Source organism: Zophobas morio, unplaced genomic scaffold, assembly GCF_036711695.1.
Source record: "Zophobas morio isolate AGI-343-1 ecotype UQ-CSIRO unplaced genomic scaffold, CSIRO_AGI_Zmor_V1 ptg000008l, whole genome shotgun sequence".
In the NCBI taxonomy this organism is placed as follows: domain Eukaryota; kingdom Metazoa; phylum Arthropoda; class Insecta; order Coleoptera; family Tenebrionidae; genus Zophobas; species Zophobas morio.
In genome coordinates, this window is record NW_026972113.1 from 109,598 (window position 1) to 126,398 (window position 16,801).

Genomic DNA, 16,801 nt, shown 5'->3' on the forward strand with positions numbered 1-16,801 from the left:
CGGTGAGTCGTAATAAGCAATCACAGCCGGCTTAATTGTATTCTGGGGCGTTAATTTTTCTAGATGAATGTAAAGTTTTAACTATCCTGTTAAAAATAATAGGTTTCTCCGTTATTTGAAATTAATTAAGATAGAAAGTTTATGTTCTTGAGATTATTGTAGCCTTTATAAAAGAAGGTTTGGTCCAGCGGTTTAGATGAAGTGATGATTTTCGCCAACATGAAATTTATCTTCTGCTTTGTGTACACTGCCTTAGTGGCAACTCTGTTGGTAAGTACTTAGATGCTTTACAAAAAAAAAATATCAATATATTTAAGTGGGGAACAGAAATTCTTTAGAAATTTTGTAGAAGTTTCAAGTATAAAAGGGTCAAATTAAATTCTTCAAACAGAGTAGTGGAGTTTGTGTAAAATTAATTGTTTCATTTAGTATATAGTTCTATAGTCCCTAGAAATATATAGTAGTGGAGCAAGGTTAGTTAATAGAGAATAGAGAATATCTATTAAATGACTTTGGTAGTGGAGCAAATGCAGTTGGTAACGCAAAAAATTCCCCTGGTTTGGAACCAAATTGTGTCAGCAGAGAGTTGACAGCTGACAGTGCGTAAACCGTTGTTGTCACGTGGCCTTGGCGTGGTCTTTTTGTTTAAAGTCAATTAATTTTCAATTAATATAACTAATAATTATTAAATAAGATTTTATTGATTAAATTTTATATTTTATTCAAATTAAAACTCCATATTTTGTATATAAACTACAAACTTTAAATCCAACATAAAAGCATTTTTAATTTCGCGGTCTGCCAAACGGTATTTATAATTTTTGTTTTTGTTAAGTTTCCGCCAGGTTTGCTCCACGGTGGCCATACTATGTGTTTTCTACGGGCTATAAGTAAAACGTTAGTTAACACAGAATTGTAGAAATTTTACTTTTGGTAGTTTGTAATCTTGATAATGATATACATACATATTTTCTAGATTTCCACGGCAAATGCTTGCCGTCCCTGTAACAAATGTGTGGGGGGTGAAGGGAAAGCACGGATTTAGAAATTCAGACCATCACTACTACGAGTAATAAATGTATTATCATTCAATAAAGGACATATGCAATGATATGTGTATGTACAAAAAGTTAAAACTGAGTTATTTTGCTTTACCACAATTGATTTCTACAAAAATAAATAGTTATTTATATATCAAGGGAGCAAAGTAACCTGAATCCGCGGGAGGAAATGGCACTTTGCTCAAGTGATATACATATATATATATATATATATATATAATTTTTTCTTCGAACGAACGTTTAAAAGAATTTGTTCAACTGTGTCAACCTTCTTTTACCAAGCGTTAAGTTAGAGAAGTATCGGAGTATCGCAATATGTACTAATCATTTTATGTTTTCCCGACGTTTCATGCCTCCTGCAGCGAAGGACTGGTCTAATTAGACAGATCATTTACGAAACTCCTGCACTGATTTCTATGCAATTTTGGATAAAAAAAAAATTGACAATACTTTTCTGTTACTGTGAATATTCGTGCTTTTTTATTAATTTAATATTGCCAGGAGAAACACGCCAGAAAAATTTAAAAATGTAGTTAATTTTAAAAATAAAAAGTTATTGCTCAAAGTGTTTATTTTGTCTTTTTTTAGTTTTTTTTTCACCCTCAACTGGCCTATTTTAGGGGCTTTTTTAAATTTTTTGCACTCCAAAATGCGATGACGTAATAGTTTATAAATCGGTTTTTTCCCAGAAATAGCACATACCTACGTGTATTACTCACATTTGATTTTATTTGAAAGTTAAATCTACGATACAGTAATATTTGTTATGCCAACAGCCATTAGGCCCAGTTCATTAATTATATATTTTTTAAAGAGTAAAATTTGGAAAAAAAAGAAATAAAAAAAAAAAATATTTGAAAGTTTAAGTGTAAGATGTATGGGTAAAACGACAACTTTGCATTATAATGTTTGTCGGATATTTACATATTCTGAAGTTTTCATTCAAATGAAGCGATAAAAGCAAAATTCATATAGATATATTTAATGTTAATGGTGAGTAGCCACAAGGTTATGAGTTATCACGATCCCAGCACCTATATAAGGAGCTTTGGCATAGCTATTTTTCAAAAAGTGTTGATCTCTGTCAAATTGAAAACCATCGTTATTGTTTACGCAGCGCTGGTGGCAAGCCTGTTGGTAAGTAATTTTAAAACACACATTATAGAAAAAAATATACACCATTTTTTCAACACGAATTTGTTTAAAATTTTTAAAATTAATATTTTGATGACAAAATTTGTTAGTGTAAGAACTGTTGCAAAATAGAGCCTCATGGTGGACTAATTATGTGAGGGCACTATTTATTTTTGACTGTTTATTGTTACTGTGTTAATAGTTTCATTTATATCTTCTACATTTCCACGGCTATGGCTTCACAAGATAAGAAATATTCAGGAATTTAGACGAGTACAACTACGAATAATAACTTTATTGTAATTATAAAGAATTATTATTATGTACTTAAAAATAAATACGTCCTTATTCTGATATTTGTAGTTATTTCATGTAACGAGTGTTAAAATGCATACTCTTGAAATACGAGAGTGAATTTTAATTATAAAAGCCACTTATACTTCTAACATTGTTGTGGTACCCCCAGACATTGATTAAATACATATAAATGTATATGTATTTAATCAATGCCCCAGAGAATATGTTTACTACGCATTAAAGTTCGCGCATCTATTAATTACAAATAACAAGCATTAAGCAGATTTTTGCTCTGTTATATGCTGGTTGTAAAATTTTTCGTTTTGTTATATTCTACGGAAGAATAATTTAAAAACATAAACGAAGCAGGAACAATATAAAAAACAATTATTTGACCGTGTGATTATGGCAAATAATGACGCTGAGTCATTTTGAGCAATCACCGCCACATTAATTTTATTCTGGAGAGTTAATATGTCTAAATGAATGTAAAATTGTAACTACCCTGTTAAAAATAATAGATTTGTCAGTTATTTGGAATTAAGTAAGATATAAAATTTATGTTCTTGAGTTACTGTGGCCTTGATAAAAGAAGGTTTTGATGTGATTTTCGCCAACATGAAGTTTATCTTCTACATTGTGTACCTACTACCTACACTACATTAGTGGCAACTCTGTTGGTAAGTACTTAGATGCTTTACAAAAAAAATCAATATACATATTTACGTGTCCTAAAGAGAATGGTTTCAAACATTAGTTGGCAATAATTCATGGATTTTCAAAAAACGTCATTTGAAAGTTAAATGTACGCAAATAGAGTATTTAGTATGGAACTGCCATTAAGTGCTCTATCAGTTGCATATTTTTATGGAGTAAAATTTGAAAAAAAAAGAAATAAAAAAAATTGAAAGTTAAAGTGTGATAATAGTTATTTAATCAACTAGTTGGGTAATGACAGCGATTAACGATCGAGCAATTTTAATTACACAAGCGACCGAAGAGAGCGAGTGGAATTCAAAATAGACGAGATCGTTAATCGCCATTACCCTACGTGTTGATTATAATATTTTTTCGACGATCGCAATTTGAATCATATTTTTGACATTTGTTATGCAACCAAACATACTTGAAATGTGTCTCTGTTGAGTTTATTTTATTTAAATTTGTTTCAAAATACATTTTTGATTAAAAAAACACGTGTTGATTCAACTTTCGAATATCGCGTTAATTTAAAAAAACTTTGGAATTGAATTAACAAACTTTATTAGATTGGTATGTAACCAACAATACATTGACATTTCTGTCGACTTTACTTTAATCGTTGAATGAGACTCATTATTGATCAATTTTGAACACCAAATTTGTTCGTAATTTTCACATTAATAAACGATCGTCGGAAAATTCATATATTACATATGTACAACTCTGCAATATAACGTACATTGGACAAAATAGTGTCTCCAAATATACTATTTAACAGAACGCGCTATTTATTTTTGACTATTTATTGTTACTTTGTTAATAGTTTTATTTATTATGATATATTTTCTAGATTTCCCCGGATATGGGTTCGAAAGCCAAGAAAAAGAAATTTTGAGAAATTCAGACGAGTACGAATAATAACTTCATTGTAACGAATTATGATTTGAGGAGTGATGTTCTTCTATTAAATACGTCTTTATTCTGATATTTGTAGTTATTTCATGTACCGAGTCACGAGGATGAATCTTGTCCTTGTGGTACCCGCATAATAAGCTAATCACCCCCACCACTAATTGATGACGTCATTTCAAAGAATTCTATCTTTATTAAAATTTATTGCCCAAAGTGTCTATTTTTTTATATTTGTTTGCATTTCAAAGTTAAATGAACGTTGCATAAACATTTATAATGAAACATCCATTAATCACAGTTTATCAGTTATAAGGAGTAAAATTTTGGAAAAAAGACATAAAAAAACAATAATTTGAAAGTTAAAGTGTGGCAATTAAGTGGTGATTTTCGCTAACATGAAATTTATCTTCTACATTGTCTACACTGCGTCAGTGGCAACTCTGTTGGTAAGTAGATGCTTTAAGTCTCTTTGGTTACTACAATTTAATTGTACTTTGCTGATGATCTAATTTATTGTGATATACTTTCTAGATTTCCACAGCAATTGCTTGCCTCTCAGAGTTGCTCTATCGACCACCAAGGATGCCTCCACATACTTCAGATGAATGGAGATAGAAATTCAGACCATCGCCATCGCTATAGTAAATTTATGGTAATTAAATAAAGAAGATATTAATTTGCAGAATGTTTTTACTTTATCGTAAACCCATATCCTTTCCTTCCAAAATTTTGATTTTACGAATTAAGCCCAAAACAACTTATCTGATTTTCCAAAATTTTGCAAACGTAGAAAACCAAAAAAAAAAAACAATGAAATTTCATATTTAATTTGCTTAAATTACCTACTTTTTTAATAGATTACAGACTTCAAAAAACACAAACAAAGCCATAAAAAGAACAATAATTTGAAGGTGAAAGTGTAAACAACTATTTTGAATTGCGTGTAATCAAGGCCGGCGCACTTTGATTTGAGCTTTGAAGTTTTCTCAATGAATGCAAAAATTTTTATTCCATCATCAACAACACGAGGTATTTCTGTACAATGTGTTAATGTCTGCATCGATACTCCTCATTTCTCAGGTATTTATTTCGAACTCTTTGCGCAAATAAGCTATAATAAAAGTAATATTCATGTAAATATATTTAATGTTTATGTTAAGCGTCCTTAAGGTCACGGGTAGTCACAAGTGCGGTACCTATATAAGGAGGGTTAGCCCAGTCATTTTTTATTAAGTGTTGATTGTCGCCAAAATGAAATTTGTCTTCTGCATTGTTTACACCGCCTTAGCGGCAACTCTGTTGGTAAGTGGAGCTTTTTTAATTTTATCGTACTTAAATTAAGCACCCTTAAGGTTCAGATTTAAGTCTTAAACGAAACTGTAGACTATGTGTAAAACTAACTATTCGAACTTGGAAAGTGTGAGCATGTCAAAATAACGGTCCAGATATTCATTTTATAAACTTGGACCGAAGCTAAGTCGAGGTGTCAAGGCACTTCAAGTATTTCTAGTTCCTTCTAGGTATTTGTTTCGCGGCAGAGGACTCTCGAATGTACTAGATATGACCTTGGACCCGAGTTGATGATCGCTTGAAAATAAGCGAGGTGTAATCTGTCACTATAATTATTTTTTTTTAATTTAAAATTATAATAAAGTAGATGTTGATTCTCATTTGTTGTATGTATTTTCTAGATGTCCACGGCAATGGCTTGCAACCCTGACGATAATGGTTCTTCCGACGACCGAAAAAAATAGACAGAAACTCAGACAAGCGCTGCTACGAATAATAACTAAGTTGTAATAGGTAGTGGAAATATTAATTTGAAAAATGGGTGTAACATGCGCTTAATAAATACGATGTTTATGTTGACCTGTGTTATCACTTATTTAATAAGGTAAAAACCGCCCTAATATATGTAACTACACTCTATTGCATGTAGAAATAAAAAAAGATAATAATAATAATTATTATTATATTTCTTTACATGCAACCACATTACAAACATGGCAGACCTGTCCCATTTTCTTTTAAATAACTTAATTTGACCACATTCTTCATACATTGTATTCGCTTTACCTCAAACCACCACACCTGACCCCTTAACACCTAAACGGTAATAATCCCTAATTACCCAATTAAAAATCACTTTTCCTCGTACTCTTAAACGTAAAAGAACCAATTGATATGAGCACCTCGTCCGTCCGCATTGTACTCATACGTACCACACCGCATGACAATATATAGACGATCCACTTAACTATTTGTCTTGAATGTAAAAAAATAAAACCGAAGTCAGAGTAGGCCACGCTTATATTACAACAAAAGCATTTTTTAATCACTGTTGGTGAAACACGCGTACCGAAATGTTGCTACTGGTGGTACTCCTAGTGAGTGCGGTCCAAGCTACCCCCATGGACTCGTACCTGGAAGCGTACCAAGAGTCCCACGGCACCACCGCCAAAATGGACAGAGAGTACACCGAACCCTACCCTTACCCACCGTCGCAACCCGGGTACCACTACGGACCCCCGAAGTACTCGTACGGACCACCGGCAGCACCCGTGCATAAGTACCATTTTGACTCCAAACGAGAAAAGCGTTCCAAGTGAGTGTTTCAGTTACGGTCCGCCCTTAGCACCGGTGTATGGACCCCCAGCACCAGCACCCATCTACGGGATGCCACACGGAATGCTAGGACTCCTCGACAAGCTCAAGCTCAAACTCGACCTCTTCACCATTGGTAAAATTTTGTTGAAGGTCGTCTTGTTCAAGAAGTTTGTTAGTTTTGTGGCTGTTTTGTGTCTGTTGCTGTTCATTCCCACTTTGAAGCGCAAAGTGGATAATGCAGTTCCGGATGGAGGGGATGATGATGATGATGAAGATGCTGCGATGAGAGGGTTTGGGAAGAAAAAGAATAAAGGTTTGAGTACTTTTGTTGTAAAATTGGGGTATTCAGGGTTTGTTTTAGCTGGAGATGAGTTTTTGAATAATATCACGGAGTTTGTGATGGGAGCTATTGATAATTTTTCCAAAAATTATACGGGTGAGGCTAAATGTGAGAGTGTTTTTTGTAAGACGAAGAAGGTTGTGCAAGGAATTGATGATAAGCTGAGTTACAGAAAGTAGGTAGGTGGTTGAGGTTGACAGTGGAGTTGAGACACATGTTTTAGGTTGGCTGAAGTGTATTCTAGGGAGATTCAGCCGTAATGTTGCCACTAGGATTAATTTAATCGAATTTATTTATTCTTATTTATTGAAATAAATTATTATAGTGAAAGTGTGTAGTATTTGTTAGTTTTTCCTATTGCTGAGGTACGGCAGGCACAGTAACCGGTGTAATTGTTTTGAGTTTGGCGTCGTGGACCTACGTTATGCTAAATTACAGTATTTGGACCTTGTGTCTGTTTATTAGAAAATGCTGATAAAAATTTTCTTTTAAAACTAGATAAAATCGGAATAAATATTTCGTGAAATTATTCAGTTATGCACAAGGTCGAAATGGTTACATGTTAGCGTCTAAAAATATAAAATTCAGATGCCATACTTACAAGTTTTCAAATCTTTTAATTTATGGGTAAATAACAACTTGTTTTTTATATTTTCCAGAAGATAACCAGGCTTTCTGTTTATATGCAACATTATTGGGATCAGCAAGGTCATTTATATTGCACTATTAAAAGATAATCGACACAAAATATTGTTTGAAAGATACTTCTTTTTAACGGTTGTTTGTTATCACTTCGTAAAAATCTTATTTTTGCAAGGTTTTTTAATTATTCTAATCTGTGTTATTAAAAATTTTATCACTTTATTCTGAGTTCTCGAAAATAGAAAACATCTCTGATATCAATTAAGCAAACAATCAGCACAATTAAGATTGTATTTTTTAAGTAGCAACACTTCGTAACCTCAATCAGTCTACAAAAAAAACCCAGTGTTAAAAACCTTGTTCTTGGTAACTGGGATTTACCCATCATGTATTAGCACTACAATATTATGAGTACAAACATGTAAACGAGATAAGAATTTTAAATAAAAATAATAAATAATTTATCGTTAGCGTCAGTGGCTGCTCGTAAATCAACTTCCCAAAAAACACTATGAACCAAATCAGGGATTCCCACTGGTACACGCTAAGCAACACAATGATAAAATTTTATTCCGAAATACGGTTCTTTCAAAGATCAAAAAATCCAAACATAAACATGTGTGACCCCCGCCCTCGCCGACACTGGCTTGTTTACAAGTCGATTGTTGCCAACAGAGAAAACACTACTATAAAAGCGAAGAACTCCAAGAGTGGTGCAGTCTTTGTCCAACCGTGAAAGTGAAGATCGAGATGAAGAGACTGCTGTTGGTTTTGGCCGTCGTGATTGTGGCACAGGCCCATGTCATTCCCCGGTACCGAAGAAGCACCAGCCATGAATGTGAGTGACCCTTAATTTTCGCCAAACTAAAATTATTTTTTTTAATTTTTCATAGACAAAATGTGCGTCCCGGAGGAACTCCTCGAGCTCTGCCAGCAAATGGCATCCCAAGAAACCAAGAGTACCGCCCGAATAGTCTGCATTCCGGCCCGAGACCGGTACAACTTTCTTCACTCTTTCCTATAACCACTTTTTACCTTTTCGCTTTCCAGTTTCGAGTGCATCGAGAAGATTCAACAGCGGGTTGCCGATTTTGGCACCGTTGACCCTGAGGATATGTACATCGCGGCGAAGACACCCGATCAAGACTTCGCGGTCTTCGAAGAAATCCGTACGAGAGAGGAACCCGAAGGTACGACCGTTTCAAGGTGGACTTGTGGTTAATTATAACTTGTTTGTAGCTGAATTCCGATATGAAGCTGTGGCTGTGATTCACAAAGGTTTGAACATCAACGGAATTGAGGGACTCAAGGGGCTGAATTCGTGCCACACCGGCGTGGGGAGGAACGTCGGGTACAAGATTCCGCTGACGAAACTGAAGCAGAAGGGGATCATCGGTAACTTGAACGAGCCTGAACTGAGTCCGCGCGAAAACGAGTTGAAGGCCTTTTCGACGCTGTTTAACAAGGCTTGCATTGTTGGGAAGTGGTCGGAGGATCCGAAAATTAACCTCAAGTGGAGTGAGTACCGCCGGATTTAAATTGTGTCACATACTAACTCTTTATGTTTCTTATTTAGAAAAGCAGTACTCTAACTTGTGCGCACTATGCGAGCACCCTGACGTTTGCGATTACCCTGACAACTTCTCAGGTTACGACGGTGCTCTGAGGTGTCTAGCCCACAACGGTGGTCAAGTCGCATGGACTAAAGTCATCTACGTCAGAAAATTCTTTGGGGTAGCACCACTGTAGTTGTAATTTTCGTTTGTTCATTGTGTCTTTGTAGCTTCCTGTTGGAGTGACCCCCGCTAAACCCAGCAATGAAAACCCGGAAAATTTCGCGTACTTGTGTCCCGATGGTACTAGAGTACCCGTCACGGGTACTCCTTGTCGATGGGCAGCGCGGCCTTGGCAAGGTTACATGGCAAACGCCGACGTGATTAAAACCGTAGACGAACTTCGACGAAAAATCGAAAATTTGGATACCGTCGGTACCAAAAACCACGCTCCTTGGTTGGAAAAAGTACTCGAACTGAACGAAAAACTCATCCCTAAAGAAAACAAAGTTATACCAGCTGGTGATTACTTGGACAAAGCCAACTACACCGACGTTATCGAAAGAGACTACGGCCCTCCCTACAAAACAGTTCGCGTCTGCGTCACCTCAGACAAAGAACTCGAGAAGTGTGAGGCACTGTCAAAGTCCGCTTTCTCCAGAAATATCAGACCAAGATACGCATGCGTGCAAGAAAAGACTGTCTACGATTGCATGAAAACCATCAGGGATAACGGAGCCGATATCATAACTCTCGACGGTGGACTCGTTGACACAGCTCAAAGAGAGTACAACTTGGTACCGATAGTTGGAGAACAGTATGGGAACCTTGGAGGGTCGTACTACGCGGTTGCTGTAGTGAAAAAGGGCTCCAGCTTTAATTCTATCGCTGATTTGAAGGGCGCCAAGTCTTGTCATACCGGAATAGGTCGTACCGCTGGGTACAACGCACCTTTATACACCCTCATCAAGAAAAATTTGATCGATAAATCCAACTGTCCTTATCCGAAAGCGCTGTCTGAGTTCTTCTCAGAGAGTTGCTTGCCGGGGGTTAAAGACCCAAGACACGGAATTGCCGAAGCTAATTCGGACAAGCTTTGTAAACTATGTGGTGGCGATGTTGACAAACACGATTTGTCGACGAAATGCAACTTCGATTCCAGCGAGTCCTACAGTGGTTACACGGGGGCTTTCAGGTGTTTGGTGCAAGGAGGTGGAGATGTGGCTTTCGTCAAGCACGTCACCGTACCAGGAAATACAGGTACTATCTTTCCATAGTACTAAAATTTTTTTTACAGCTGTGTTTACAGATGGCAAGAACACTGAAAGCTGGGCGGTTAATCTGAAATCGGGAGACTACGAACTGCTTTGTCCTGACGGTGGAAGGAAACCCGTTGATCAGTATCAAAGTTGCAACCTGGCACATGCTCCTCCCCATATGGTAACATAGTGTGTTATTTTTGTAATGGAACTCATGTTTGGTTTGACAGGTGGTAACGAGTCGTTCCAAGAGTGATAGCGAAGTAGATGAAATTCGTAACTTGTTGGTTTCGACAAGTAGTGAGTACACTAGCAGACCGGATCTTTTCAAACTGTTTGGATCATTCAAAGGAAAGAAAGATTTGCTTTTTAAGGATTCTGCCACCGGTTTGATCTCGATTACTGGAGAGAGCGAAATTCAAAAAGAGTATTCAAAAGTAATTGCGGTTGTGAATGGCTGTGCTTAAAATTAGGTTTTAAGATTTAGATAGAGTTGTGTAGTTGCCATATTGTAATTGTACGAAGTTTAATAAACATTCTAAATGTAATACAGTATTTTAGTTTAAGATTCCTCCCTACAGTTACGGTGGTGTATTGAGACTAGAGATCCTATCGTCATAAAATGTAACACCATCCTGGTGAAAGTAATCATCAATCATCAACTAGTTGATTAAAAAATGGGATTAAAATTTGGTCTTGGTTTCTTGCGGCATTTACGTTTCCTGAAAACATCATTTAACTTATTGTTAAAAAACTAAGAAATTTTACCATCATAGAAAGCGGTCCAAAAATTCTGGAGATATTGGAGATAGTCATCCTGATCTAGAGTATTTAGAAACCATTGATAGTATTGCACTCTTCGAGGAAAATGGGAGGAGAGAGACACAAATGAAGATCTTCACAGATGCATTCTCATGGATTTTTAAAAAATAGATTTAAAGTTTGTCGAAACTGTGTATACTCTACGTCAAAATCAAGGAATTCTTCTCGAAACTCTTCCATACATAATCCAATTGAATACTGCCAAATTTCAAAATTGATACGTAAGTGTAGGAAATGCTGTCAAGTCAAACGTTAATGATTTATTAACCATCCATGTCGTAGAGTATATTTGGTTGCCTACTTAGACTTTGAAAATAATAATTCGTATTACTAAATCACTATGTGAGTTGGTGGATGGTTCAACATAATAATTAAAAGAAACAGTATTCAGTGTACAAGGGTCCCCTACATCAATAACGTGATTTAATCTGTCATTGGTTTGTTCGTTGATTCGTATTCAGTCTGTCCAAAAGTCTTTCCTACTGTAGCCAAATTATGCTTCCAACCATAATTATTCCTCGAATATATATGTGGCTAGAAAAATGAATAAAATTATTATTAATTTTATCATTGTATTTTGTGTTGTTAGAAATAAGGCGACAACTGTCAATATTCACAACTTACAGCGAATTTTAACCCAAACATGTAGTTGTGATGGCCGCTGACAAGGCTATGAAATCAGAATTTTGACTTTACATTTATAGTCTTATTTTTTTATCGGTGCCACCATTTTGTGCTTTTTGGACTGGAAAATATCAATTTTTGATAACGATAATTACTGGGTTTCCCAGTTCACACTCAAAACATCTCTGTTATCAAATGACCATACAATCAGCTGAAACAGTTTACATGGAGCATCACTTCGTAACCTCTTTCAATCTACAAAAACTCCAGTGTTAAAAACCTTGTCTTGATAACAGGGATTTACCGCTGATGAGTTAGCACTGCATCATTATGAGTACAAATATGTAAACGAGATAAGAATTTTAAAGCAAAAATATAAATAATTTATTATTAGCGCCAGCGGCTGCTCGTAATTCAAATTCTCAAAAATACCTCTGTGGACCAATTCCGGGATAGGGCTGGTACACGCTATGTAAAAATAAGATAAATTTTATGTAGAATAAGGGAAGGGTGTTTCTGAAACAGTTTTAGTAGATTAGCTTTTAGACTAGACAGGATTTCTGTTAATTTTGTTATTATCTTAAGGAATTCACAAACAGAAATTTATTAAATAAGAAGATAAGATTTTCCAGCTTCTTCATCCGATAATTTACCGACGATATAATTGGCAATATATCTAATAAGTAAATTGATGGTTTCATCCACTGACACCCATATCTGCAAAGCATTTAGTTCATGTCAAATACGGTCAATAGTCTGTAATTGTTTAAATAAAGTAATGTCAACATTACTTACATTTTTGTAACATTGTGGCAAATAATTCTTATGTAAAATTGATTCGTCTGGAATTTTTTTCTGCAATATTAAAAAAAATATATTGGACTTCGTTTTGTAGTTTGTCAAAACGAATATTTGCAACCAAAACAACACTAGTGTATTCACGGTGGCATAAGTCTCCTTTTGTCATAAATAAAATACAAAAAGACCTAGATAAGAAACAATATTAGGTAATATTCATTTTCTCATCTTACCAATTTTTCACAAAGTTTGTAAAAAATCCGTCATCTGATTTAATTTGACACGATTTTTTAAATTGGTATTTTGTCTTGTATATTGTATAGAACTGTTTCTTGTTTAGGCATTTTAAGTACTTAAGTTGTATCTACTTTCGATTCTTTCAAAAACATAAGTTCACTAGCACTTCAACACTCACTGAATGAAATAAATTAATAGGATGGGAAATACACAGAGCGTCTTGACCTGGAAGGTTTTCCAAGAAGTTTGTGTATCTTTATATTACACCAACATCCGCTCGCAGTCTGAGTAACAGAAACATGTTTAAAAATAATTTTAGACATATTTGATGAGTCTACAAATAATCCAGATATTAAGGGCAGCTATGGAATATCTTTTGTTAATTATTATTATTTTTTTAATTAATTTATAATAAATATGTGATCAATTACACAGTTTGTTGCAAATAACTCAGCATAGTTGCAAGGGCACATTTTTTTTTATTCAAAGGCGCGATTGATACCAGAATCAATTATAGATGCGTCGTATTAATTAATTACAGATAAAGAGAGTCTTTAATTGTAAAACGCTACTTACAAATTTTTAAATTAATTTTGAAAAATATTTTATTCACTTAACGGATAATATTAACATGTGTGACCCCCATTCTCTCCGGCACTGGTTGCTTTTGCAAGCCCGATTGTTGCCACCACTAATATAAAAGCCAGGGTTTCCAAGAATAGTGCAGTCTTTGTCCAATCGCGAAAGTGCAGATTGAGATGAAGAAATCGCTGTTGGTTTTAGCCGCCGTGCTTGTGACCCAGGCACATGTCATTCCTCGGTACAGAAGAAACACCAGCCATGAATGTGAGTGAGTTTAATTTTCATCAGATTTTTTTCTAAAATTTTCCTCAGACAAAATGTGCGTCCCGGAGGAACTTCTCGAGCTCTGTCAACAAATGGCGTCCCAAGAAACCAAGAGTACCACCCGAATAGTCTGCATTCCCGCCCGAGACCGGTACAACCCCCTTCACACTTTCATAAAATTCTTTTTACCTTTTCGCTTTCCAGTCTTGAATGCCTCGAGAAGATCCAGCAGCGGGTTGCCGATTTTGGCTACGTCGACCCTGAGGACATATACATAGCGGCGAAGACACCTGAGCAAGATTTCGCGGTCTTCGAAGAAATCCATACGAAAGAGGAACCCGAAGGTACGACCAAATCGAAGTGGGGTTGTGGTCAATCAAAAGTTGTTTGCAGCTGAATTCCGATATGAAGGTGTCGCTGTGATACACAAAGATTTGAACATCAACGGACTTGAGGGACTCAGGGGGTTGAATTCGTGCCATACCGGCGTGGCGAGGATGGTCGGGTACAAGGTTCCGTTGACTAAACTGAGACAGAAGGGGATCATCGGTAAATTGAACGAGCCGGGACTGAGTCCACGCGAAAACGAGCTGAAGGCTTTTTCGACGCTGTTTAACAAGGCTTGCCTTGTTGGGACGTGGTCGGAGGATCCAAAAATTAACCTCAAGTGGAGTAAGTACCGCCGGATTTAATTTGTTTCACATACTAACTCTTTATGTTTTTTATTTAGAAAAGCAGTACTCTAACTTGTGCGCACTGTGCGAGCACCCTGACGTTTGCGATTACCCTGACAACTTCTCAGGTTACGACGGTGCTCTGAGGTGTCTAGCCCACAACGGTGGTCAAGTCGCTTGGACTAAAGTCATCTACGTCAGAAAATTCTTTGGGGTAGTACCACTGTAGTTGTAATTTTCGTTGTTAATTGTGTCTTTGTAGCTTCCCGTTGGAACGACCCCCGCTCAACCTAGTAATGAAAATCCGGACAATTTTGCCTATTTGTGTCCCGATGGTACTAGAGTACCCGTTAAGGGTACCCCTTGTCGATGGGCAGCGCGGCCTTGGCAAGGTTACATGGCAAACGCCGACGTGATTAAAACCGTAGACGAACTTCGACGCAAAATCGAGAATTTGGACACCGTCGGTACTAAAAACCACGCTCCGTGGTTGGAAAAAGTACTCGAAATAACCAACAAACACGTCCCTAAGCCAAACCAAGTCGTACCAGCTGGTGATTACTTGGACAAAGGCAACTTCACCGACATTATCGAAAGAGACTGGGGCCCTCCATTCAGAACAATACGTTTCTGCGTCATCTCGGACGAAGAACTCGAGAAGTGTGAGGCACTATCAAGGTCCGCCTTTTCCCGAGGTCTCAGACCACGATACGCATGTCTGCAGCAAAAGACTGTCTACGATTGCATGAAAAAAATCAAGAATGGCAGAGCCGATATAATCACTCTTGACGGTGGACTCGTAGACGTAGCACAAAGAGAGTACAACTTGGTACCGATAGTTGGAGAACAGTACGGGAACCTTGGCGGGTCGTACTACGCGGTTGCTGTAGTGAAGAAGGGCTCCACTTTTAATTCATTCGCTGATTTGAAGGGCGCGAAATCTTGTCATACCGGAATAGGTCGTACCGCTGGATACAACGCACCCTTGTACACCCTCATCAAGAAAAATTTGATCGATAAATCCAACTGTCCTTACCCGAAAGCGCTGTCTGAGTTCTTCTCAGAGAGTTGCTTGCCGGGGGTGAAACACCCAAAACACGGAATTGACAAAGCTATTTATGGAAAGCTTTGTAAACTATGTGGTGGCGATGTTGACAAACACGATTTGTCGACGAAATGCAACTTCGATTCCAGCGAGTCCTACAGTGGTTACACGGGGGCTTTTAGGTGTTTAGTGCAAGGAGGTGGAGATGTGGCTTTCGTCAAGCACGTCACCGTACCAGGAAATACAGGTACTATCTTTCCATAGTACTAAATTTTTTTTACAGTTGTGTTTACAGATGGTAAGAACACTGAAAACTGGGCCGCTAATCTGAAATCAAAAGACTACGAACTGCTTTGTCCTAATGGTGGAAGGAAACCCGTTGATCAATATGAAAGTTGCCACCTGGCACATGCTCCTCCCCATATGGTAATGTAGTTTGTTATTTTTTGTGATGGAACTGATGTTTGGATTGACAGGTGGTCACAAGCCATTCCAAGAATGAAGGCGAAGTAGATGAAATTCGTAACTTATTGGTTTCGACAAGTAGTCTGTATACTAGTAGACCGGAACTTTTCAAACTCTTTGGTTCGTTCAAAGGCAAGAAGGATTTGCTTTTTAAGGATTCTGCCACCGCTTTGATCTCGATTACTGGAGAGAGTGAAATTCAGAAAGAGTACTCGAAAGTAATTGCGGTTGTAAATGGCTGCCATTGAAACTATATTGTAATCAATACAGTTGTGTAGTTGTCCAGGGGCGGCTTGTCCTATGAGGCAGGTGAGGCAGTGCCTCACCAATGAATTTTACGTCTTATTAGGATTTTTATTATTTTATACGGACACATTTCGGCCAATAATTTGTGTCTTTTTTCTAAAATTTTAAAAATAAATATAGAAAATGATATTCTTATTTTTATCTCGGTAGGTACTCGTTGCTCCCTTAATTAAACAGCGCGCTTAAACACTCGGCACAACATGTATTTTGTGACGCGAATGAGGCAGACTGGAAGCTTGCCTCTACAGCATATATAGAAATCATGTCGTTAATAGGCAAGCAACCTGCAATACACTCATAAGCGGTATGAGTTGAAAAAAGACAAAATTGAGGCTAGCCTCATTTCCGTGCTTGCAAAAGAGATGGACAACAATATTTGCGCGCCTAGAACGTGCGATTACAATGCAGTCTGCATTGGCAGAAATATTCAAAATTAGGCCGTTGATTGTTTTGCCATAAATCTGTGTGTGTATAAAT

The 16,801-nt window shown here is 36.7% G+C and overlaps 3 protein-coding genes and 2 long non-coding RNA genes across 5 annotated transcripts; 4 read left to right on the forward strand and 1 right to left on the reverse strand.

Moving 5' to 3' along the window:
* Window positions 1–5,238: 5,238 nt before the first annotated feature.
* On the forward strand, window positions 5,239–5,975 carry LOC135124725 (uncharacterized). The gene is made up of 2 exons (XR_010279823.1): window positions 5,239–5,408; window positions 5,798–5,975. It is a non-coding gene; the product is annotated as an uncharacterized LOC135124725 (long non-coding RNA).
* Window positions 5,976–6,349: 374 nt separating this feature from the next.
* LOC135124726 (uncharacterized) lies at window positions 6,350–7,383 on the forward strand. Its single transcript, XM_064049934.1, has 4 exons — window positions 6,350–6,675; window positions 6,725–7,026; window positions 7,075–7,228; window positions 7,277–7,383. The coding sequence occupies exons 1-4, from the start codon at window positions 6,470–6,472 to the stop codon at window positions 7,311–7,313; spliced, it is 699 nt and encodes a 232-aa protein (XP_063906004.1). The 5' UTR covers window positions 6,350–6,469; the 3' UTR covers window positions 7,314–7,383.
* A 1,013-nt stretch (window positions 7,384–8,396) lies between these two features.
* Window positions 8,397–11,055, forward strand: LOC135124922 (transferrin-like). Its single transcript, XM_064050142.1, has 8 exons — window positions 8,397–8,533; window positions 8,589–8,691; window positions 8,746–8,885; window positions 8,935–9,213; window positions 9,272–9,429; window positions 9,479–10,508; window positions 10,558–10,688; window positions 10,738–11,055. The coding sequence occupies exons 1-8, from the start codon at window positions 8,446–8,448 to the stop codon at window positions 10,972–10,974; spliced, it is 2,166 nt and encodes a 721-aa protein (XP_063906212.1). The 5' UTR covers window positions 8,397–8,445; the 3' UTR covers window positions 10,975–11,055.
* On the reverse strand, window positions 10,843–12,064 carry LOC135124923 (uncharacterized). The gene is made up of 3 exons (XR_010279847.1): window positions 11,954–12,064; window positions 11,276–11,863; window positions 10,843–11,229 (listed from the first exon to the last, which is right to left on the reverse strand). It is a non-coding gene; the product is annotated as an uncharacterized LOC135124923 (long non-coding RNA).
* Window positions 12,065–13,704: 1,640 nt separating this feature from the next.
* Window positions 13,705–16,451, forward strand: LOC135124924 (transferrin-like). Its single transcript, XM_064050143.1, has 8 exons — window positions 13,705–13,834; window positions 13,883–13,985; window positions 14,039–14,178; window positions 14,228–14,506; window positions 14,565–14,722; window positions 14,771–15,800; window positions 15,849–15,979; window positions 16,030–16,451. The coding sequence occupies exons 1-8, from the start codon at window positions 13,747–13,749 to the stop codon at window positions 16,264–16,266; spliced, it is 2,166 nt and encodes a 721-aa protein (XP_063906213.1). The 5' UTR covers window positions 13,705–13,746; the 3' UTR covers window positions 16,267–16,451.
* Window positions 16,452–16,801: the final 350 nt, after the last annotated feature.

Excerpts from the sequence above, each read along its gene's own strand:
- LOC135124726 (XM_064049934.1), top strand. The coding sequence starts at position 6,470 with ATGTTGCTACTGGTGGTACTCCTAGTGAGTGCGGTCCAAGCTACCCCC. Across the intron at positions 7,027-7,074 it reads TGGGAAGAAAAAGAATAAAG|CTGGAGATGAGTTTTTGAAT; the intron begins GTTTGAGTACTT and ends GGTTTGTTTTAG. Across the intron at positions 7,229-7,276 it reads GATAAGCTGAGTTACAGAAA|GTTGGCTGAAGTGTATTCTA; the intron begins GTAGGTAGGTGG and ends CACATGTTTTAG.
- LOC135124924 (XM_064050143.1), top strand. The coding sequence starts at position 13,747 with ATGAAGAAATCGCTGTTGGTTTTAGCCGCCGTGCTTGTGACCCAGGCA. Across the intron at positions 14,507-14,564 it reads AAAAATTAACCTCAAGTGGA|AAAAGCAGTACTCTAACTTG; the intron begins GTAAGTACCGCC and ends TTTTTTATTTAG. Across the intron at positions 14,723-14,770 it reads ACGTCAGAAAATTCTTTGGG|CTTCCCGTTGGAACGACCCC; the intron begins GTAGTACCACTG and ends GTGTCTTTGTAG.
- LOC135124922 (XM_064050142.1), top strand. The coding sequence starts at position 8,446 with ATGAAGAGACTGCTGTTGGTTTTGGCCGTCGTGATTGTGGCACAGGCC. Across the intron at positions 9,214-9,271 it reads GAAAATTAACCTCAAGTGGA|AAAAGCAGTACTCTAACTTG; the intron begins GTGAGTACCGCC and ends TTTCTTATTTAG. Across the intron at positions 10,509-10,557 it reads CACCGTACCAGGAAATACAG|ATGGCAAGAACACTGAAAGC; the intron begins GTACTATCTTTC and ends CTGTGTTTACAG.